We start from the raw sequence: 24,685 nt of genomic DNA on the forward strand, positions 1-24,685 counted from the left end.
AAAGTTGATATTTAACAACTGCATATTAAAACAGTAAGAAAAAATGAGAAATGTGAGATAACAAAATCCACTGTTTTGTCAGAGTAAGAAGCTTCAAATCATACTTCTGTTTGAACACATTTAAAGCTGGAAAAAATGGTATTTTTAGTGAATTAAATTTTTGAGTAATATATTTTGGCTTTTAAATTACATTCTAATGTAATTTTAGTATAATTTTAACCTTAAGTGCATTTGATGTGTTAGAATAGTTACAATAGAGTTGAAATTGAGGTAGTAGACTGAAGCTTATCATTTCTTCAGACAAAGGGGGAAAAATGGCAAAAACAAAACAAAAAGCTATAGAAATTTACTTTATCAGAATTTGGGCGTGTGGGCAGAGCATAAAAAAAGTTCCAATATGAATTAATTACCACACAGTAATAGCACAAATCTGGAACTACAGGACACTCTCACATTGAAGGTGAAATTATACACCAGGTTTGGTCATGTGGAAAACAAATCATTACTACATTTCTTTCTTAACCATAGGGATTGATTTATTTCACTCTTAAGCAAATATTAACCCACTACAACTTGCACCACCACCAAATCCTCCCTGATTTTATTTGCCTGGCACTGTCAGGATACAAGTCTTTTGGCACATTAAAAAGTTACCTGGTTGCCAAAATAAAGACAAAGTAAAAATAATTGCAGTTTATGTAATGTCTTCATGTCCTTAGGTCAAAAAATACATTCGAACCAATGAAATGTATATTTAAAGTGTAGTCACTGTTGCAATGCAAGGAACAATGTCAGCTAATTTGTGCACAGCAAGCTTTGCCATTAAGCAATCTGATAATGACTAGATACTATGTTTTAGTGATGTTGCTTGAGGGTTAAATAGTGACTGCGTAATACTGCATTAACTCCATGTGCAGTGCCATCATATCTTTTATGTATACCCAAAAGGCAGTCAAGGTCTCTGTTTAATGTCACATTTGAAAAACTGTACCCCAGATATTGAAGTACAGCACTTCATTATTGTACTGCAGTGTGAGTCAATTGTTGCTGGAATGGTACCAAGATTCAGGAGGCAAGATCAACTGAGGTATGGTGCCAGATAAACCTTTTGGGATAAGAAAGGTTAAATCAGGTTTAATATTGTCAGTTTTAAAGGGATAAAATGAGGTCTGTGGAGCAAAAGTAGAAAAAAAGCAAGGTGATTTAGTTAAATTGTGCACTTAATTGTCAATTGTGTTAAATAAATACTGCAATAGTAATAAAGCATATGATGTTTGAGTATCTTTACCAGATGTTGCTGTTCATTTCAGTGTCTCTATGTAAGGTGAAAGTTTATGAAACCATTGAGGCATTGGAAACATTTGGAAGCATTAATTTTGAATATTTGTTTTGCATATTATCTGTACACATTTTTTATAATTTATTAAGTTGAATATACAACGATTTACATTAGGAATTATTGATAGGACAGCCGCTAAAAAAACTCCCCAGTTTCCAAATGTTAATCTCCTCCTATCCTGATGTTTCAAAATTTAATTTTTCACAAAATTGCACATTTATTTAATCTCAAGTACTACAATGTAATTTGGCACCTGTCACAAAATCTTCAGTTTCAAATATGTATTGAGCTGTGAAGGTCAGTAACATGCACTGATCACCTTAGTTTAATCCCATTGAGCAGAGGGTCTGCTGGACTCCAAAGCTATTAAATTAAGCAATATAGCAGATATGGAAACAAATTTTTTTAAAGCTTTTAAAAATTAAAACATCTTAAGTTCATTTTGTGAAATGGTAAATGACACTCCAATCCTCATATGGTAATAGATTGTCCACTATTATAAATTAAAGGAATATTCATTGAAACAGAACATGTTAACAAAGGTATTTTAAGTATAATAGACTAAAGTAAAATTTAAGGTTAATATACTTGAGGCACAACGTGAAACTTACACATAACTAACATTAGTACCAAATATATCTGTATTGTCTCTCCTATTGCCTGCTCCTGCTGAGAGTCCAGAACGATTCCAGTAAACCCGTGAACTTCATGAAATGAGGCAAGCTTGAAATTTTGCATTGCACTGTTTTCCAGGATGTATACAGACTATAATAAATGGGAGTTCTTCTGAAAATCCGAAAAGTACAGTTCTGGTGCTCAGCTGTGTATCTGATGATAATGTGGGTTTGTGGAAAGGAGAAGCAAGTGGTATACTTTCAATCATTCTGATGTACAAATCTCTGGATATGGTGGGACTTGTCAAGTTATGGTACCAAATTAAATTCAGTTTTCTCTCTAAATATTAAAGTGAAAGCAAGTTTAAAGTGATAAGGTTTAGTTTTGTTTAGAACCTTAACCCATTGTCTTCTCATCAGTATTTTTATTTTTAAATTTTCAGTTATTTCTGAAAATATAATCTGGGTTTATGGTAAGTGAAATTCAACTTGCTCCTGTCCTGACTTCATTTCTACTTTTAAGTATTTCTTATAAAAGAAAGCAATAGAATAGCCAGGAGGACACTTTTTGATATTGTTTAACCAGGTATACAAACATCTTGGAATTCCAATATTTTTGATTGGTTTTCATGAAATAGATAACATTATTTGTTGAACCCCCTTTCTTGTCCAAATTCTCTTTCAGATATTAATTAATAAGAAAATAGCTGTAAATTTCTCAGTACATAATTTGCTGCATTTGTTGATGTATTTTTGCTTTTTACAAAAAAGGCATATACAAGATTGAGGCAGTGTTTTATGGTGGTGCAATATCTAAAGACCATGTGTGCTTTTGGTGCTAAGGGAGCTAATGATTAACCAACTCTGAGAATGAATGATATATATTATATATATATATATAGTGTGTATATATAATTATATTAAATTATAATATAATTATATTATAATTAAGAATATATAATAATTAAATGTTTGCACCAAATGACCTGCCATTTCACAGCCTCTAGTTGACAGGATGTAAAGTCACTACATAAATGTCAATCTCATAAATGATCAATTTGTAAAGATAAAATACTGAACATAATAATGATAGGTAAGTGTCTAATAATTTTGGCACATGTGTTGCCATTGGTCCAGCAATTGGCAAAATAATTGGAAAATAAATTGCCTGGCTTTCCTCACAGGAAGCTGCAGTGAAAGGTTTTAATCTTAAACATTTTTCTAGTGGGAAAAGAAAAGTTCTAGGTTGGAATCTCGCGTTGGATTATCAGATCCACTGTGTTCTGAAAACTTTTAAGAAGTGACACTGCCTTCTCATGTTCCATGTGTGTAAAGTTGTGTCCATTAGCCTACACAAAACAAAAATACATATGTAAGAATAACTGAAATGGGAATTCATAATCTCATAATTCATAAGATGTTTTTGGTGATCATGAAGTTCAGTAACATTAACTGGGGGTTACAACACTTACCTGTTAAGACCATTAGACAAAGGAGCAGAATTAGGTCATTCAGTCTATCAAGTCTGCTCTGACATTTGATCATGGCTGATATGTTTTTCAGCCCCATCCTCCTGCCTTCTCTGTGTGACCCTTGATCCTTTCATCAGTCAAGAACCCATCTAGCTTTGTTTTAAATACACTCAATGACTTAGCTTCCACAGCCCTCTGCAGTAGTGGGTTCCACAGATTTACCATCCTCTGGCTGAAGAAATTCCTCCTTTCCGTACTAACGGATCATCCCTTTACTCTGAGGCTGTGCCCTCGGGTCCTAGTGTCTCCTATTAGTGGAAACATCTCCACATCTACTGTATCCAGGTGTCGCAGAATTTTGTAAATTTCAGTGAGATATTCCCTCATCCTTCTAAACTCCATTGAGTACAGACCCAGAGTCTTCAATCACTTCTCATAATGACAAGTTCTTCATCCCCAGAATCATTTTTGTAAACCTCCTCGGACATTCTCCAATGCCAGCACATCCTTCCTTAGGCTGCTCAAAACTGTTCACAGTATTCCAAATGTGTTCTGACTAGAGCCTTTAAAAAGCTTCAGAAGTCCATCTCTGCTGTTGTATTCTTGCTCTTTTGAAATGAATGCCAACATTGTTTTTGCCTTCCTAAATGCCAACTAAACCTGCATGTTAACCTTAAGAGAATCCTGCACTAGGGGACTCCCAAACTCTTTGTGCTTCAGATTTCTTAAGCCTTTCCCTGTTTAGAAAATAGTCGACACCTCTTCTTCCTATCAAAATGCATAACTTCACTCTTTGTCATTGTATCCCATCTGCCACTTCTTTGCCCACTCTCCTAGCCTGTCCAAGTCCTTCTGCAGCTTGCTTTGCTTCCTTAACACTACCTGTCCCTCCATCTGTCTTTGTGTCATTTACAAACTTAGCAACAATGACCTCTGTTCCTTCTTCCAGGTAATTAATGGATAACGTGCATAGTTTGGTTCCAATTTGGACCCCTCCAGAACTCCACTGGTCACTGGCCACCATCCTGAAAAAGACCCCTTTATGCCCACTCTCTGCCTTCTGTCAGTCAGCCAAACCTCTATCTATGACAGTATGTTGCTTATTTTATTTAGCATCCTCTTATGTGACACCTTGTCAAAGGTCTTCTGGAAATCAAGAGTAATTAATGTCCATTGGCTTGTCTTTATCTGAATCGCTTGTAACCTCCTCAAAGAATTCTAACCGTTTTCTCAGGCAAGACCTCTGCTTGATTAAGCCATACTGATTCAGCCCTGTTTTACCATGCACTTCCAAGTACTCTGCAGTCTCATCCTTAATAATGGCCTCCAAAATCTTTTCAACAACTGAAGTCAGGCTAACCACCATATAGTTTTCTGTCTTCTGCTTCCCTTTTTTCTTAAACAGCCATGTTGCATTAGACATTTTCCAGTCCTCTGGGACTCCTCTGCCTCTATTGATTCCTGAAAGATCACTGCCAATTCCTCTACAATTTCCTCAGCTATCTCCTCCAGAACTCTAGGGGTGTAGCCCATCTAGTCTGGGTGACTTATCCACCTTCAGACCTTTCAATTTCTTCAGCTCATTCTCCTGAGTGGCCACTACTATCACCTCTACCCCCCAACTCTCTTGAAGTTCTGGTATGTTTCTGGTGTCTTGCACTATGAAAACTGTTAGAAAGTACCCATTCAGTTCCTCTGCTTTTTTTTTTGTCCCCCCCATTACTACTTCCCAGCCTCGTTTTCCAGTGGTCCAGTGCCCACTACTGCCTTCTCTACCTTGTATATATCCAAAAAAACCTTGCAGTCTTCTTTTACGTTATTGGCTAGCTCACTCTCCTTTTTTGTCTTCTGTCCCCTTATTGTGTTTTTAAAGACTTGCTAATCTGCTGGTTTGCCACTAATCTTTACCACTATTATGGTCACTAGCCCTTAATAGTTTCTTCATCATAAACTCCTAATCCAGTCAGCATCATTATACCTCCCCAAATCTAGAATTACCTGTTCCCTAATGGGCTCAAAGTTCCTTCAAACCAACTTGTAGTCATTCCACAAATTCCTTTTCTTGAGATCTGCTACCAATCTGGTTTTACCAGTCCACCTGCATATTGAAGTTCCCCATGATTATCGTAATAGTGCCTTTCTTATGTGTCTTTTCTATTTCTCAATTTATTTTCTTCCTCACATCCAGACGAATGCTAGAAGGCCTGTACACAACACCCTTCAGGGTATTTTTTCCTTTGTGGTTCCTCAACTCTACCCATACAGATTCTGTGTCTTCTGACTCCGATATCACTTCTTGCTAACAATGTAATCCCATCTGCTCTGCCCATCTGCCTGTCCTTTCAATATGATATTTCCTTGGATATTTAGTTCCTAGCCCTGATCCCCTTACAGCCACATCTCTGATACCACAACATTGTACCTGCCAATTTCATTTTGCACTGCAAGCTCATTTATTTTATGTATACAGCATGTATTTGTTAAATACCCTTAGATCTGCATTGACTGCACTCTTTCTCATAGCTATCTCCTCATCTACTGTGCTTGAAGTTAGATTTCTGATCCTTCCCATATTCTCTGTCCTAGTGTTGTGGAAACTTTAACCTCTGTTGAGCCCTCCCTCTGCCCCCACCAACACTACCCACCTTAACATTTTCCATGATTTCTGTGCAACTGAACCCAAAGCTCCCACCTCCCATTTAGTTTAAAGCCTTCCACTATTTATTTTAATGTCCTACCCTAAATAGTGGGTGGAGGGTAGTTGCACATTGGTTTCATTATAAACTACTTTTGCTACAATTATTTACCCTTGCAAACTTAAAGGTACATGCTGTGGTGTAATAGTTTGATATTTTCCATATCATTCATTCCTGTAGTCCCCTTAACAGACTTTGCCAAGTGAGGGATAGTTTTGTGGTACTGACCCAGATTTAACAAAAACGGAGTTAAGTTCTCCAAACTCATTTTTAAAAGTCCCTCATAATTGCTGTATCATTTTTTTGTAAAGTTCAAGTCTAGGTCACTGACAGGAACCAATGTGCCAATCAGTTCTCATTATAAAATGCATATATTATTCCATGTTTCTGTCAATTTTTTGCATGCTGTGGCAAGATTTAAGGAATGGGAATATGATAAATACACATATTTGTAAACTGACTTTCCTCAGTATTTGCAATGGATTTTACTTATTGAAGCTATCACTGACATAGTGTGGAATGTATTTGCCATTTTTAAAATTGGCTTTAAGTAGGTTCTGGTGAACTTCCGTCTTGAAGGTACTCCAACAATGCTGTTAGGATTTAAACCAATGATAATAGAAGGATGATTATAAAGTTGGGATGGTGCAATTGGAGAGGAAATTTCAAAATTCTCCCATGCACCTGCTACTTGTCTTTCTAGGTGGCAGAGTTCGGGAGGTGCTATCAAAACATTTGCAACAACGTTCTGGACTTGAGACGCGTGTGTTTGTGCCAGCTCTGAATTCAATCAGGGAGAGATGAATCACCATTGAGTTAATTTAGATTAGGGCACCTTAATGTGATTTTGGGTTAAAAGTTGCCTTAGAATCTTGGATAACACTCTCCCTTAATCTCTGCAGTTCAGTTTGGATGTATGTTAAGAACAAAGCTGTAATGTTGATATTGAATGAACCTGGGAATCTCAAACTAAGCAGGTTATTGGTTATTGCCATTTGTAACACCATTGACTACTCTTCTCATCACCTTGCTCAATCTGCAGGCAATTTCTACAAGATGAACTTTGTAAAATGGACTCTCAGTGTCACTGTGAAATATGTTAAATTTTACTGCATTTTTTAAAAACAGAGTTGCATAAGTAAATGCAGCAGATATATGACAGACATATCTCTGTAAATGCTAATTATATAGATTACCATGTAATCTTTTTTTCTGGTAGTGTTAAAAGGAGAAAGATTGATCAAGTAACTAAGACACTATTCTTCAACTAATATCCACTTGAACCTTTAGAAGAGGCAGATGATGCCTAGATTTCACATTTCATCTGAAAGAAAGATCACATGGTGTTGTTAAAATGTTTCCAAAGCAAGTATTATTTAAATATTTTCTTCAGTGCGTCTTTGTCCTTTTTATGGCTTAGAGACTAAAATTTTAGGTGCATCCTGATCAGCTAACTCTGCAAGTTTGATGTAATATCGCTACTGTTTAATTCTATGCCTCAAAGCATTAACTTGATGACATTTTTAGTTGCGTTCCTAAGCTGCAATTTTGATTATTCCATCTGTCTCCCTATATTCTTTTACTTTTCAACCCAGTTCAGGTTTTATATTTCCTACCAGAGTGCATCACATCACAATTTAAAATTCATTCAGCAGTTAACAGTCTGTTCTGCAAGTTTTTAATGCCTTTTTATATTATGTTGCATTGTTCCTCATGGTTAGCTACATCTCCTCTGCTCTCTTTCCCCCCCCCCCCCCCCCCAGTTTAGTACCATCTGGAACCTGATGTTGAGTTACTTGTTCTATATTCAAATCTGAACATTTTTAAATAGCCTGATTTCAGCATTGATCCTTGTGGAACAGCATGTTTCACATTTATCCTACTAGAACAACTACTCTTGGTCACTACTTTTACCTTTTTGCTAATTTACTACGTATTCAATTATTTGCCCTCTGAGTTCGTGACCATTGCCATGAGTCCGCAGTGTTGTACCTAAATTTCAGACTGAAAAGTTGCCATATTGATGTACTTTAATGTACTTTAAAAGCTGGGTGATGTCATGGGCTAGCAAATTTTCTTTCTCACTTGAGATCTAGGATTTGCCATAATGTGATTGTAGAAAAGTAGCCTCTCTCTAGAAATCTGAATTGAGCTGAGTTGTTACTGGCATTAGCATACACCACTAAATTGACAATTTTGTTCCCATTGGAATTTCTAAACTATCCAGCAAACCTTAAGGATCTTGTCTCCAGGCTGTAACAGATTGGATGCTGGTCCATCAGGTTGTACTCTAGTAACGAAGATTCCCTGTTGAAACAAGAGTGAGAATTATAGATTGACTTCATTATGAATTAAAGTGAATTGCAATGTATTTATTATTTTTTCTTATTTCATATGACAATAAAATTTAATTCTAATTCTACTTCCTATATATTGTATTTTATTTCTATATCACTTGAGAGAGAAGAAAAATTGGCCAATGTGCTAAATGAGATGCATATTTGGTTTGAGAGGATCTGAAAAGGAGCTGTGCAATCCTACTATTCTTTGGAATGCTTCATACTTGTACTGGGTGCCCAAAATAAAATGTTATCTTTCACACTGGCATTAGTCAACTCGCTGAACAGAAGATTCTCCAGAGAAATAAAGACAAATTATTGAGGGATACACAAGACCTAAAATAGATTTTCAAATATATTTAGAACAAATAACATGATATTCTGGTGGAAGGATGATTGGAAATCCCATAGGTTAATTCCACTTAATAAAATCTACATTTAATTATAATTTGACTGTGATGTTCATAGGCTGGTGAACTCTGAGGCTGTTGTGTTGTAACTGCACTTTTGAACTGAATCCCACTGCAGTATATAAATTTGGTGTTATTGTGCTTTTAAAATTCTGAAGGGTTCCATGAAGATAACAAACTAATTGAATAAATAATGAATATGCAACTAAGTTCTTAATCTATCAGGCATTGATAATGTAAATTTTCTATATCTAATCAAATATTAAAACAGGTGCTTCAAGTGATGTACTCTGTCCAATAATTAAAGAAAATTAACATAAATTGTAGTACATCTTCCTCTGTTCATCAATTACACAAAGTAATATGCAGTCATTATTTCTTGGTGAAAATTTGATAGATGTGAGGATGTGCTCCCCCTTCCTCCCCTAAACCTGCAGATATGTAGAACAGGCTTCCTTTAAAACTGGTTATTGCTGCATTGATCACTTGCCTTAAAAATGAAGTAGGCTAATGATTGTATGGATAAATGTAGGTATAAAGGTATTTAAATACACGGCAATGTGGGCAAGTAATATGTAGAAAGATGGTTTGTTAGATAATTATTCAAGAGCTTTAACATGAATAGCTGAATTACACAAAATATATTTTAATATGGATAAGCATAGGATAATAGTTCCAGGAAATAGAAATCAAGTTTAAAAATCACTACAGATATAGGAAAGGAAAATTAATTTGTAAGTGAAGAACCATTGTCTATTCAATATGAAGTTATCAAGAAAATAAATCTGAGTGCAATTTTAAATTCAGAAGGTCCCATACTGCAAGTTAGAATAAGATATGATATTATACAAATCAACTGTGCAGCCAATTCTGGAGCACCCCAGCAACACAGAGGCCAGTCTTCAGCCAATTCAATTCTTTCCACATGATATCAAAGAATGGCTGGAGGTGCTGGATACAACAAACCCAATGAGCCTGATAGCATTCCACCAATAACATTGAAGACATATGCTTTGGAACTAGCTGATACTCTATCCCAGCTACAACACTGGCATGGTGGCACAGTGGTTAGCACTGCTGCCTCACAGCACCAGAGACCCGGGTTCATTTCCCGCCTCAGGCGACTGACTGTGTGGAGTTTGCACATTCTCCCCGTGTCTGCGTGGGTTTCCTCTGGGTGCACCGGTTTCCTCCCACAGTCCAAAAATGTGCAGGTTAGGTGAATTGACCATGCTAAATTGCCCCTGGTGTTAGGTGAAGGGGTAAATGTAGAGGAATGGGTCTGGGTGGGTTGCGCTTCGGCGGATCGGTGTGGACTTGCTGGGCTGAAGGGCCTGTTTCCACACTGTAAGTAATCTAATCTAATCTAATCTGCCCAATAACGTGGGAAAATTCCCCTGATATGTTCAGTATGGAAAAAAGCAGGACAAATTCAACATGGCCAAAGACAGCACCATCAATCTACTCTCAGTTATCAATGATGTAAGGGATCATTGACAATGCTATCAAGTATCTCTTGCTCAGCAATAATCTACTCACTAAGGCTCAGTTTGAGTTATTTGAGGAGAAAGTGAGGTCTGCAGATGCTGGATATCAGAGCTGAAAATGTGTTGCTGGAAAAGCGCAGCAGGTCAGGCAGCATCCAGGGAACAGGAGAATCGACATTTTGGCATAAGCCCTTCTTCAGGAATGAGGAAAGTTTGTCCAGCAGGCTAAGATAAAAGGTAGGGAGGAGGGACTTGGGGGAGGGGCGTCGGAAATGTGATAGGTGGAAAGAGGTCAAGGTGAGGGTGATAGGTCAGACTGGGGTGGGGGCGGAGAGGTCAGGAAGAAGATTGCAGGTTAGGAAGGCGGTGCTGAATTCGATGGATTTGACTGGGACAAGGTTGGGGGAGGGGAAATGAGGAAACTGGTGAAATCCGAGTTCATCCCTTGTGGTTGGAGGGTTCCTAGGCGGAAGATGAGGCGCTCTTCCTCCAACCGTTGTGTTGTGCGCTGGCGATGGAGGAGTCCAAAGACCTGCATATCCTTGGTGGAGTGGGAGGGGGAGTTGAAGTGTTGAGCCACAGGGTGGTTGGCTTGGTTGGTCCGGGTGTCCCAGAGGTGTTCTCTGAAACGCTCCGCAAGTAGGTGGCCTGTCTCCCCAATATAGAGGAGGCCACATCGGGTGCAGAGGATGCAATAGATGATGTGTGTGGAGGTGCAGGTGAATCTGTGGCGGATATGGAAGTTTCCTTTGGGGCCTTGGAGGGAGGTGAGGGGGGAGGTGTGGGCACAAGTCTTGCACCTCCTGCGGTTGCAGGGGAAGGTGCCGGGAGTGGAGGTTATGTTGGTGGGGGGTGTGGATCTGACGAGGGAATCACAGAGGGAGTGGTCTTTACGGAATGCTTTATGGAATCGAACCTGGGACCCTGGTGCTGTGAGGCAGCAGTGCTAGCCACTATGCCACCCTGAACCGCCAAAGAATATAGGCCTGGTCTATTTAATCTTTCATTAGGGGACAACCCCTGCGTCCCAGGAATTAATTTCATGGACTCTCACTCACTGTAAACCTCCAATGGCAAGTATACTGTTCGTAGATGAGGAGACAAAATAGTGTACCCTAGGCGTAATCTCACCAAGTCTCCACATAATTGCAGTAAGGCATCTTAACTCCTTTATGAAAATCTTGTAACAGGCCAACATTCATTTTACCTTAATTGCTTGCTATTATGCATGTTAACATCACATTTCTTCATATTGCACTCCCTCTCTTAACTTTTTGCCCACTCATTTAATATCTCCAAGTTGTCTTGAAGTATCTTTAAAACCACCTCACAATTTTCATTTCCACTTAGTTTTGTGTCAGTTGCAAATATGGAAACATTACATTTAATTTCGACATCCAAATCATTGACTGACATTGTGAATAGCTAGGGCCCAATCATTGTTTTTGTACATTCCACTAGTCATGGCCTGCCAAACTGAAAGTCTGTTAACCATTTCTATGCCAATGTAGTCTCTCAAATCCCATGTGCTCTCATTTTATTTAGGAACATCTTGTGTGGGACGTGATCAAAGGCTTTCCAAAAATCTATCTATACCACAACCACCAGCTTACCTTCGTTCATTCTGCTAATTATATCCTCAAAACTCTCCTATTTGTTTAAATAGGACTTCTCTTTTCTAATTTCACATTGATTCTGCCTAATGCTATCATTATTTTCTAAGTGTCCTGTTATCACATCCTCTGCCTGTACTGGACCAAAGCAAACTTTTCACTGTACTGAGGGATATGTGTCAATAATAAATCAAGTCAAAAATTCAAAAACATTTATTAGAGATTCCAACATTTCCCAATGACAGATGTTAGCATAGTAGGTCTATAGATCCCAGTTTTCTTTCTTTCTCTTACTTAGAGTGGGGATTCATTTGCCACATTCCAATCTGCAGGAATCACTCCAGAATCTATAGATGTTTGAAAGATGATCATTAATGTCATTTGTATTTCAATTATTTCAACACTCTGGGATAAGGCCAAAGGCAGGCAATGGCATTGCTGCCAATACCACCAAAACCAATGACTGTTGTGGCACTACATCCATCAGAGGCCCAGGATCATCTTGGGACCTCAGTCCAAAACATGTGTAGGGGTTGTATATGTCAGATAGTAGGATCATCACCAGCAAGAACAGGGTATTGGCTTTCAGCAGTTACACAGCACCTGACATGAGAAGACTTGTCCCCTCCTCCCAAAACTCCACAGGATTTTCTGAATGCTGTCCAAAGCCAGAGGAAAGCTGTGTAACCTCAATTTAATCCCTGAGGCACCGCTAAATTGTGGTGTACTCTGGGATAATTGGAGTATTTTTAAACTGTGGACATATTGCTTGATATCTTTATACAATATCAAGTTTCTTATCTGTAAGCCAACATCAAGATTAGTACTTTGTTTCTAGATTCACAAAACTCTGTTCTAAGAAATCTTTGTAGCTATTTACATTAGATGGAGACATGTCTGAGATAACTTAGTGAGAAATCGGTGAAATGGTTCATGGAACATATTCTCCAGCATAATATTTAGCTGTCTGAAAGTCTGAGTACCATTTTTCACATCTTGTATCTAGAACATAGAACAATACAGCACAGGACAGGCCCTTTGGCCCATGATGTTGTGCTGAACATTTGTCCTAGCTTAAGCACCCATCCATGTACCTATCCAATTGCCGCTTAAAGGTCGCCAATGATTCTGACTCTGCCACTCCCACAGGCAGCTCATTCCATGCCCCCACCACTCTCTCTGGGTAAAGAACCTTCCCCTGACATCCCCTCTATACCTTCCACCCTTCACCTTAAATTTATGTCCCCTTGTAACACTCTGTTGTATCCTGGAAAAAAGTTTCTGATTGTCTACTCTATCTATTCCTCTGATCATCTTATAAACCTCTATCAAGTCACCCCTCATCCTTCGCTGTTCCAATGAGAAAAGGCCTAGCACTCTCAACCTATCCTCGTATGACCTATTCTCCATTCCAGGCAACATCCTGGTAAATCTTCTCTGCACCCTCTCCAAAGCTTCCACATCTTTCCTAAAGTGAGGCGACCAGAACTGCACACAGTGGCCTAATGTGGCCTAACCAAGGTCCTGTACAACTGCAACATCACTTCACGACTCTTGAATTCAATCCCTCTGCTAATGAACGCTAATACACCATAGGCCTTCTTACAAGCTCTATCCACCTGAGTGGCAACTTTCAAAGATCTATGAACATAGACCCCAAGATCCCTCTGCTCCTCCACCTTACTAAGAACCCTACCGTTAATCCTGTATTCTGCATTCTTATTTGTCCTTCCAAAATGGACAACCTCACACTTGACAGGGTTGAACTCCATCTGCCACTCCTCAGCCCAGCTCTGCATCATGTCTAAGTCCCTTTGCAGCCGACAACAGCCCTCCTCACTATCCACAACTCCACCAATCTTCGTATCATCTGCAAATTTACTGACCCAAATCTAATCCCTCACTTCTTGTGGTTATCATGGACAATGCCTGCTAGGCAATTATATGGAATTATATGGAATATCCTACCCCTCGCACATTTAGTAAACATAATTGGTCAGACTTGAAAAAGCTAAGAATTTTGGAAGAGATGGTTTGGCTAGACATTTTGTTGTCCCAGGCATGGCAGTCATCTCATAAATTGGTAAATTTTAATATGGTTCGCAAAGTGTTTAAAGTATTTTACCATCAAGTATGGTTATCTTGTAATTTTTTCATCATTCTTACAATTAAAACATCCCACATTGAGTTCAATTCTTCTTGATCATTCTTCAGGCCCTATGATTGTTATTGCTGTTTAATAGCTGAAAAGCTTTCCACTTAAGTAGGTCAAAAATAACTAATTTGTAATGCATGTTTTAGGCCTAACATGGGCTTACGTTGGGACATGGGAACCCCATGACCAAATAAGTAGCTGATTCCCCAGACTGAATAATATTGTACTCATTCTTGCTGTGAGGGATATTATTGAAATTATTGCAAAGACCTTGCAAATTCTGAATACATTAGGTCCAATAAGAGACTTTGATGCCAGAAAGATGAGCCATAAACAAAAGACTATTGCAAAATGATACTGCCCAAGACTGTTACCTTGTGAGAACATAACTAAGGCACATAGCATATACAATTCTGGCTCGATTTTGCCTTAATTTAACAATGGTATTAAGCCATTTAAAGAAAATGTAAATGATAATAATAAACAATGAAATTGAAAAACAACATCAGGGCTAATCTATTCTGTGAACAAGCTGTGAGGAGTGTATAAATATTTTAAAACCTAAATGCTACAATAATTAACTGGGGATATTTTGGGTGTTTTGAAATTATTGCTCGATAATTTAATAAAATAATTATGAGGAAAAACAATAATCCTAACTTCAGGAGAATTATAAAGCATGCCATTTATTGTTAATGAAGAACCAGTTTTGCTGACTTACACCATTTCCCTTTACCATCTGTAGCTGACTTCTGCTCATCCTTTGATAGCTGGCATCAACCTATGGAGGGTAGTGCAATGTTACTGTAGCCTGTAAGTGATCAGGGGCATTGCAATTGCACATTTATTTTTTTCTTTATGATTACCATATCTGAAGGCTTGAATGGATTCCCTTGTCCACTTATTCCGCCACTTATACTGAAGCCAAGGCCAGGATTCTTCTCTATTCTCACACAAAACTGAGTTAAAAAGAAAATATCAATAGGATAGTTAGTGCAAGGACATCAATACTGACCATTCTGATATAGATACTGGAAGATTCAGTAAGCTGTTATAAGTTATCAGTTTATCTAGTGATTAGCCCTAATGGATCAGTAACGAGTAGTAGTACTGTTTGATATTGGACTGAACATTATAAGTCAGAAAGGTTCCACAGCATCATTGGATAATTATAGCATGGGAGGGAGCAATTTGACTCATCAAGGTTGTATAAATTCTGTGCAGGAGCAATTTAGCTACTCCAACTCTACTGCTCGGTCTTTGTGCTTCTAAAATAACCTTACCCTACACCTGCACATAAACTGCCCATTGAAAGTCATGCTGGAATCTACCTCTACTATTCTTTCAGATGGCATATACCAGATTACTGAATATAAAGATCCTCATGTTGTCTTTGACTCATTTTCCAAACACTTTAAATTTATGTCCTCTAGATTGTGACCCTTGTTTCTCTTATTACAACACATTGGTGAACCCTTCTGCTAATTGATGTGTTGCTGGAAAAACTCAGCAGGTCAGGCAGCATCAAAGAGCAGGAGAATCCTGCTCCTTTGATGCTGCCTGACCTGCTGCGCTTTTCCAGCAACACATTTTTCTGCTCTGATCTCCAGCATCTGCAGTCCTCACTTTCTCCTTCTGCTAATTAAACCAAACACCCAGAAAAATGCATTTCGCCTTGTAATCTGTTAAAGTATGAGTGACAGACAACTCCCAACTTTCACTATTTAAAGAAAAAATATCAATGTATTCTTTAACTTTAAAAATGAACATTAAGCAACAACTATTTACAACTCGAGGCCTCCTTTCTCTTAAACATTTGTTATCTACCTTCCACTCTACAAACAATATACTGCTCTCATAAAAACCCATATTAACATTACATGAACTTAATTTCAAAACTGCACAGTGGCTATCGTCGTCGGTGTCTGTCTTCCTCTGACTGTAGATCTCCCTTAATCGTCTTCAGTCTTCTACTCAAAGATATTTTATATGAAAAAGGTACCTTTCATAGAGAGTGTGTTGCTGGCAGTTGGTCTCTCTAACTGTCAAAATGCCTGCTTCTTTATACCTCTAGCATCGGATTGTCTCATTGGTTCAATGTTGGCAAAACAATAAATTCAAAATTGATTGGTTTTTAGTATCCTGGGGCATAACTTAAACTCATTGGCTAAATTCAAATGGTTGTCAAAACAGCAACCTAAACTCAAGTGTTTATTTCACGGTCAAATGTTACATATTTTCAATTTTCCAGTACACTCTGAAACTGCTAGCCCGTCACATGATAGGTGCCTGTAAGCTCAGTGCAAAACAGCTTTCACTCTCTTAAAGGTACAGTACATGCATTCAACTTCATTACACCTCCCCCCTTAAGAAAAAAATGAACAATCATAATGAAAAGATGGCATCATTTTTTTCTAATTCTTAACCCCTATTACAAGGAAATACATAGGACATTAATCTAAGTTCATGTTAATTTCTGAACACATATATAACATGAGTATCTGTTCAATCTTATCTATGCTTTATCCATTAAATCCACGATATCACATCTGCTATCACATTCTTACGACCTGAACCATATATAATTTGTAAATTAAAAGTCTGTAACAGAAGACTCTTAACAAAATAGTCTCATAATCTTGTCTTTAAATCATTCCAAGGGAAGGGGAATGTGATCTGTGTACACAACAGTCTCCGACACCTTGATTATGACATACACATTAAAATGTTGTAAGGCCAGTATCAAACTCAATAATTATTTTTCGATCATAGAATATTTCTCTGGTGGATGTTGAGTTTCTTTGAAAGTAACCAACTGGCAGTTCAATTCCATCATCTTCCTGTAGCAATACCTATATCACTAGCATCGATTGCAACTTTGAAGGGATCTCCTATCATTGGTAACAATACTAATTCGTCATCCCCATGGGAAAACATCCAAATTTTAGAGTTGTTATCGGCCACCTGCTTAATTCTGTGTTGTACCCTCTGAGTGCTGTTTAGCTAACTGACCTACCTGATTTAATCTCTCCCTCACCTCTGATACGTAATCCAAGTGTGAGATCTCTGACTTCAGTCCTGTCATTTTTTCTTTAATTAGTTTCAAAGGCCCTCTTACTTCATGTCCAAATGTTAACTCATTGGTAGTAAACTGAGTAGATTCGTTTGGAGCATCTATAATGGCAAACAATACAAATGCGATACTTTTATCCCAATCATTTGGGTATTCCTGACAGTATGCTCTTTACATGGTCTTCAAGGTCTGATGCCACCTTTCTAAAGCTTCCAGGGATTCAGGATTATGTACACTTGATTTAAACTGCTGTATGCCAAAGTTATCCATGACTTCCTTAAACAGTCTAGCAGTAAAATTAGACCCTTGGTCTGATTGAAACTCTTGGGGTAGTCCATACCATGTGAAGAAAGCTACTAACTCCTCTACCACCTTTTTGCCTTAATATTCCATAATGGAATTGCCTCCGGAAATCTGATAGACACATCCATTATGGTTAGCAAGTACTGGTTCCCACTTTTAGTTTTCAGGAGGGGACCTACACAATCAATTATAACCTGCATTAAAGGTTCTTTGAATGCAGGAATTAGCAACAAAGGTGCTGGTTTTATTATTCCTGGTGGCTTACCAACTATTTGGCCTGTACGACATGTACGGCAAAAGTTAATCACATCCTTGTGCATTCCAGGCCAATAGAAATGCTTTTCTATCTTAGCCTGAGTGGACTATCAGAAGATCAATACCGTGAACAAAAGTGCACTCACACCCAATATCCAGATCGGAGGGCTGTATTTAGAAAATTGGTCAAGCCAGGTACATCACAAAGTTGGACTTATTGCATGGTTATTCACAGGTACCTTTATCAGAGAAAGCAAAAGAAATTTCTGAGCTTGTAACCCCAAATGAGCTATATCAATTCAAAGTGATGCCGTTTGGAATGAAGAATGCATCAGCCACATTCCAAAGACTTATGAACAGAATTGTGGCTGGGTTAACAAACTGTGCAGTCTATTTGGATGATGTAGTAATCTTACACCTAGGTTAACCTCCTAGTGGTAGTTCATGTGCTACCCATAACATTTCCTGTTTGTATGCTACCGGCAACACAATCTGATGCATGCCTGCCCATTTTTCCTCTGCACTGATCTGCTGTGGTCTCCATTTTTGTCTTAAGGATTCTATCTTTCAGATAGTAACCCTCAGGAATATTCACTGACTCCTTATCTGAGTATGCATCAACATACATATATTTTATCAGCTCATCTTTCTACTGTAAATCCACTAGTCTTTCAGGACAAAACACTTAGAGTCATAGAATTGCACAGCATGGAAACAGACCCTTCGGTCCAACCTGTCCATGCCGACCAGATATCCCAACCCAATCTAGTCCCACCTGCCAGCACCCGGCCCATATCCCTTCAAACCCTTCCTATTCATATACCCATCTTTGTCTTTTAAATATTGCAATTGTACTAGCCTCCACCATTTCCTCTGGCAGCCCATTCCATACACACACACCACCCTCTGCGTGAAAAAGTTGCCCCTTAGGTCTCTTTTATATCTTTCCCCTCTCACCCTAAACCTATGCCCTCTAGTTCTGCACTCCCTCACCTCAGGGAAATGACCCTTTGCTTATTCAGGTTTTTCCTGCACCATAATGTCAAACAGGGTGTCCGCTAACTGAACCTCAACTCCTCCATCTTTCTCTTTAGTTTTTACTTCGTGCCGTGACTTATGATAGGGGATTCTTGTTCCTACACAGTCTGAAATGATTCCAGGGAATTTTTCTTTTACCTCCTCAGTTCCCTGGTCTTCCTTTGGCTTCTTCACAACAACATGCCACTCCCACCTTGGATCCTGCTAAATCATTCCCAAGAACAAACTTTATTCCTGGAACTGAGACTCTAACAGTCACTCTCACTGTTACTTCCCCAGTCTTGAGTTGGCACTCCAACCTGATCTTAATTAGGGGAGTGGTAAATGTCTGTCCATCTCGCCCACAAATTACCACTCTCTCGGTTAACAGGTCAGAAAGAGTGCAAATACATTCATCTCTTACTATTAGAGACTGATTAGATCCTGTACCTCTCAAAATTATAACTTCTTTACATTCTCCCCTGTTCTTTCTGAGTAAACTTTACCCAGAGACGCAAAGTCTTTATAGAGATCAGGCACTAACTCCATACTCAGCCATTGCCTAGGCTGTGCACTGTCCTGCAACTCCTCAACTTTTCGTGGGGTTTTCTTTCCTACTTTTATTAATGCCACAAAAGTAGCTTCTTTTACCATATCTTGTCCCACATTGCCTTTCTTTAATGACCAGCACTGTGACTTTACACGCCCCACTTTCTGGCACGAAAATACCTTTTCCCAGTGCCTTTCTTAAACCACTAGCTCTGTAACTTTCTGTGTCCCACTCCATTACAGTGAAACCACCTGAAGCCTTTCACCTCCTTTCCACGCTCTCGGGCTTATTTTTTAACCTGTGGTAAACAATTACCAGTGTTCTCTACTCTTTGTTTTGTATTGAAGGATCTCCTCTTCTCCCAATTTCTATCCTCACAGGATGAAATTCTTGCTGGAAGCTGAACTTTGCGTTCTGCACCAATGCATATTCATCTGCCATCTCTGCCACTCTTCTCACTTCTTGAACTTTCTGTTCATCCACATGAATTCTTGTCATCTCAGGAAGTGAGTTTTTAAACTCATCCAGCAGAATAATCTCTCTTCGGGCTTCATAAGTCTTATCTATTTTTAAGGCCCGCACCCATCTCTCAAAAATTACTATGTTTAATTATTTTGAACTCAACGTAAGTCTGATCTGGTTCTTTCTTTATGTTTCTGAACCACTGTATGTACACTTCTGGTACCAATTCATAAGTACTCAAAATAGCCTATTTGACATCTTCATAATCTCTTGACCCCTCATCTGACAGCGCTGCAAACACATCACTAGCTCTGCCTACCAGCTTAATCTGAACTAGCATTACCCACAAGTTCTCTGATCACTCCATCTGCCTAGCCAATTTTTCAAACGAAATAAAGAAGGCGTCAACATGTTTCTCATCAAAATGTGGCAGTGTTTTAACATATTAGTCTATATCACTACCTTTGCTCTTCATGTCCACCTGTTAACTTGACTTTCCTGACTAAATCGCAACTTCTGAAGTTCAGATTCTCTCTCCCTTCCTCTTTCTTCTCTCTCTCTTTCTCTCTCCTTTTCTTCTCTCTTTGCTCAGCTAAGAATCTTCTCTCTCGTTTCCCCTCTTCCTCTCTCGTTATCTTCTAACTCCCTTTTCCTCAATTGTAATTTAAGTTTCTCTAACTCTACTGTACTTGTCTGTTTCTCTGACACACCTAAGTGCTTGACTAACTCCCTTACAATTTCAGCTTTCCTTTTGTCTCTGGTTAGACCCAATTCTAACCTATTTGCTAATTCTAAAAGCATGTCCTTCTTCAGTCTTTCCAAACTTCCTTGGCAAATTTGGGAATTATCTTCAAGCCCCAGAATCTCTTTAGGAATCTTAAGAGCTATTTTTCTCACTTTTAATTTAACTAACCACAAGCAAGCAAAACTAAACAAATTGTCTCACCTATATTTTGTTTAAAGATCCAGGACAGTAATCAGGAAGTGTTTAAATCTGCTGGGATTTTTTTGTATCCCTAATCTTTTCAAATCTGTCCAAATATCAGAGTGGATTTGTCTAAACCTTTCCAAATCATGGACCTGAGCACCCAAACTGTTACGACATGGCAGTGAATCCTTCTGCTAATTAAACCAAACACCCAGAAAAGCGCACCACACCTCGCAAAGGATGAGTGACAGAGAACTCCCAAATTCCACTATTTAAAGATAAAAATATCAATTTATTCTTGAACTCTAAAAATGAACAATAAGCAACAAATATTTACAAATCTAAGCCTCCTTTCTTTGAAATGTTTGTTATCTACCTCCCACTCTACAACAATATAGTGTTCTGATAAAAACCCATATTAACATTACATGAACTTAATTTTAAAACTGTACAATGGCTGTCGTCGTCGGTGTCTGTCTTCCTCTTCCTGTAAATCTCCCTGGGTTGTCTTTGGTCTTTTGCTGCAAAGATGTTTCATATGAAAAAGGTACTTTTCGTAAAGAATGTATTGCTGGCAGTTACTCTGGCAATGGCAGTTGGTCTCTCTGTCTAACTGTCAAAATTCCTGCTTCTTTATTCCGCCAGCATCAGATCGTCTCATTGGCTCAATATTGGCAAAACAATAAATTCAAAATTGATTGGTTTTGGTATCCTGGGGCATAATTTAAAGTGATTGGCTAAAATTGAATGGTTGTCAAAACAGCAACCAAAACTCAGGTATTTGCTTCACAGCCAATGTTACATATTTTCAATTTCCCAGTACACTCTGAGACTGCTAGTCAGTCATATGACAGGGCCTGCAAGCTCTCAGTGCAAAACAGCTTTCACTCACTCTTAAAGGGACAGTAAATGTCTTCAACTTCATAACACTCTCTATCTGCTGTTCATGATTTTGAACCTATGCATCAAATCACCTCTCAACCTTTCTGAGGAAAGCAAACCCAGTTTCTCCAGTCCATTTAAATAACATGAACTCCTCATTCCTGGAACTACTGTTATGAAACCTTTCTGTACCCTTTCACATCCTTCCAAAAGTGCAGTACCCAGAACTGGAAACAATACCCTGGGTGTGGGTGAACTAGCGTTTTGTAAATGTTCATCATAATTTGCTTGCTTTTGTGTTTTATATCTCTAATTATAAAGCCTAATATTCCAATATCTAATTGATGATTTTTTTCAATTTACCTTACCAACTTCAACAACTTGTACATACATATCCTCAGGTCTATCTTTTAGGATTGTATTCTTTATTTTGTCTTTCCTCGTTCTTCTTACTAAAATAAATCACTTTACAATTCTCTGTGTTAAATTTCATCAGCCATGTACCCACGCATTCCACTATCTTGTCTATGTTGTTTTGAAGACTGTCACAATCCTCCTCAAACTCTTAGTGCTTCCACATTTTGTGTTACATCTGAATTTTAAAATTGTCCCTTGTACACATGTGTCCCTTGTACACATTAACATATCAAGAAAAGTAAATAGTTCTGGCACCAATTCTGGGAACTCCATTACTGCCCCCATCTGAAGAACATCTATTCATCCCCCCTTTGCTGTTACTCAGTTAACTTTGCATTCACACTGCTATGGTCCTTTTCATTCAATGGGCTCACTTTTCCTGACAAATTGTTTATACAGCACTTTATCAAATACCTTTTGGAAAACCATGACTGGTGCAACAACTGCAGAACCCTTATCAAGCCCCTATGTTAAATCATCAAAAATCTTAATGAAGTTAGTTAAACACAATTAAAAAATCACAAAACACCAGGTTATAGTCCAACAAGTTTATTGGGAAGCACTAACTGTCGGAGTGCTGCTCCTTCATCAGGTATTTGTGGAATATAACATCATAAAGACACAAAATTTATAGATGGTCACAATGATAAATTAATTTTCTTTTTTAGCATGAAGCCATACCTTTCTCTAACTAAAATGTACTTAACTAATTTCTACTGTAGCAATGAAGAACCAATTACAAAATTTTGAGTGAAAGCGACAGCAAATTTATTATTTTTTTCCAGGGGTTTCAAGGAAAAAGACATGACATCAGGCACACAGCCTGTGAAACTATGTTAGCTCCTTCCAAGCCCTATCTCTCACACATACGTACTAAAGTTAAAAAAAGCAACAATGTCCAATACAAAAGGAACAGAAGAGAATTTACAGTTCAGAGTCTTTGGGTGTCCTTGAAACATCAGGCAATGAGTTGAAAAAACAATTATTAATTTAGTGTCTTAGATCATCAGCAGTAGTTATCTGTTGCTGACTGGATGGATGGCTGAACTGTGGGGAGGGTGCAGAAATGCTTTAGTGTGATTGGACAAGTTGAGTGGGTGGACAAATGCATGCAGATGAAGTATAATGTGGATAAATGTGAGGAAATACACTTTGGTAGCAAGATTATTACCTGGATGGCGATAGATTGGGAAAGGGTAAGGGGCAATGAGATCTGGGTGACCTTGTACACTAATTGCTAAAAGGTGCAGCGAGACATCACTGCACCTGTAACGAATATTCTTGCTATAAAGGTCATCATACCATTTGTCTTCTTCACACCTGCTGCAACTGCATGCTTACCTCGACAGCTACTGATGGGTTATACTGAAAAGGCAGAAAATTAGAGTTGAAGATTATCAGCTCAGCTATGATCTTGTTGAATGGCAGAGAAGACTCAACAGGGTAAATGGCCAACTTCTATTCCTATGTCTTACAGTCTTATGGTCTCAAAGTGGACCAATAAGCTTAACATTCATGCTGTAAGTGTGGTTTCAAAGGTACTGTTATTACTCCAATAATGTGCTTCCATACCTCCTTTGTGACCTCAAAGATTGATCACTTTTGCAGCCAAGCCTAGCATTGACTGTATCTGATGTGCATACACTTTTACAGCTCGGGTAACTATGAGTTAACAGCAGAAAACATATTCATTTTTCTCCTGGTGTGTGGTAATAAAGATGTTATTTATAGTACCGACTGTCAACATAGAAAACCTATTACAGAATAATTAGTGAATTAGGATCTTGTTATTCTGTAAAGGTACTTCTCAATATCATTCTGTGCAATGGGTTTTATTTCCTGAACCATCAGAAACTTTACTAACTAATTGCATGACTAACCAACCTCTTCACAGAAAAATTTTATAAGGTTCCAATTTTACCTGTTCCTGGTAGCTTTCTGTGCTCTTTTGTGGTTTAATACTTGTCAGACATCTGCTGGGTTGAGTTGCTCGAGGACTAGCAATATTCTGCGAAGACGAAATGGCAATCTGCAAAGGCTTCTGATACTGCTGAAGTGTCACCTTTGATACAGCTCCTTCATATTGCTGTTCCCTGGGTCGATGCTGCAGGCTTTGTGGTGAAGACCCCAATGCACTTTGCCCTTGGTGAGGGTGGCTACCTGCCTGTGGGTAATTCAGCCCATTAGGCAAAGATTCAGGAAGCTGTAAAGGACAATCATTACAACTTACACAGACAGATAAAAGAACATAAAGGACACAGGAGACCTAAGTGATGATGACATCAACCCTTGAAAATTGAATAACTTTCTATTGTGTAACTATATTTACAAGTTCCTAAAATACCTTGCTGTAAAATGTCAATGGTTTAGTTATCCAATCGTCTGAATTTTTCAAAAACAGCTACATAGAAAATACTCAAAAACAATTTTGAGAGATCGAAGGGCTGACTTCTTGGAATTCTGAAGCATGGATTTTGGACATGTTTAATTAGCATGTTAGTATTATTCAAATAATTATTAATGTAGTAAGCTGTTGATAAAAGTTTATTCATAAATTTTCAGAGGGACAGGATTTACATGTATTTGGAAAGGCAAGGACTGATTAGGGATAGTCAACATGACTTTGTGTGTGGAAAATCATGTCGCTAACTTGATTGAGTTTTTTTTGAAAAA

General features: G+C 38.2%; 1 protein-coding gene across 13 annotated transcripts in view; it reads right to left on the reverse strand.

The window, feature by feature from the left end:
* Positions 1-2,421: 2,421 nt before the first annotated feature.
* lrrc7 (leucine rich repeat containing 7) overlaps positions 2,422-24,685 on the reverse strand; it is a 688,069-nt gene continuing 665,805 nt past the window's right edge. For 7 of the 13 annotated variants that reach the window (XM_087990651.1, XM_087990652.1, XM_087990653.1 and 4 more), the window contains 5 exons: positions 23,934-24,215; positions 14,992-15,084; positions 14,847-14,906; positions 8,354-8,428; positions 2,422-3,302 (listed from right to left, as the gene is read on the reverse strand). In XM_087990651.1, coding sequence (XP_087846777.1) covers positions 3,195-3,302; positions 8,354-8,428; positions 14,847-14,906; positions 14,992-15,084; positions 23,934-24,215 — 618 coding nt within the window. In that variant the 3' untranslated portion in view covers positions 2,422-3,194. The remainder of the gene's footprint in view (positions 3,303-8,353; positions 8,429-14,846; positions 14,907-14,991; positions 15,085-23,933; positions 24,216-24,685) is intronic. The other 6 variants (XM_087990660.1, XM_087990659.1, XM_043699362.2 and 3 more) reach the window with 3 other exon arrangements.

The sequence above is a fragment of the Chiloscyllium plagiosum genome, unplaced genomic scaffold (assembly GCF_037043375.1).
Source record: "Chiloscyllium plagiosum isolate Xiang-an unplaced genomic scaffold, Cpla_swu_hap1 HiC_scaffold_9, whole genome shotgun sequence".
Classification (NCBI taxonomy): domain Eukaryota; kingdom Metazoa; phylum Chordata; class Chondrichthyes; order Orectolobiformes; family Hemiscylliidae; genus Chiloscyllium; species Chiloscyllium plagiosum.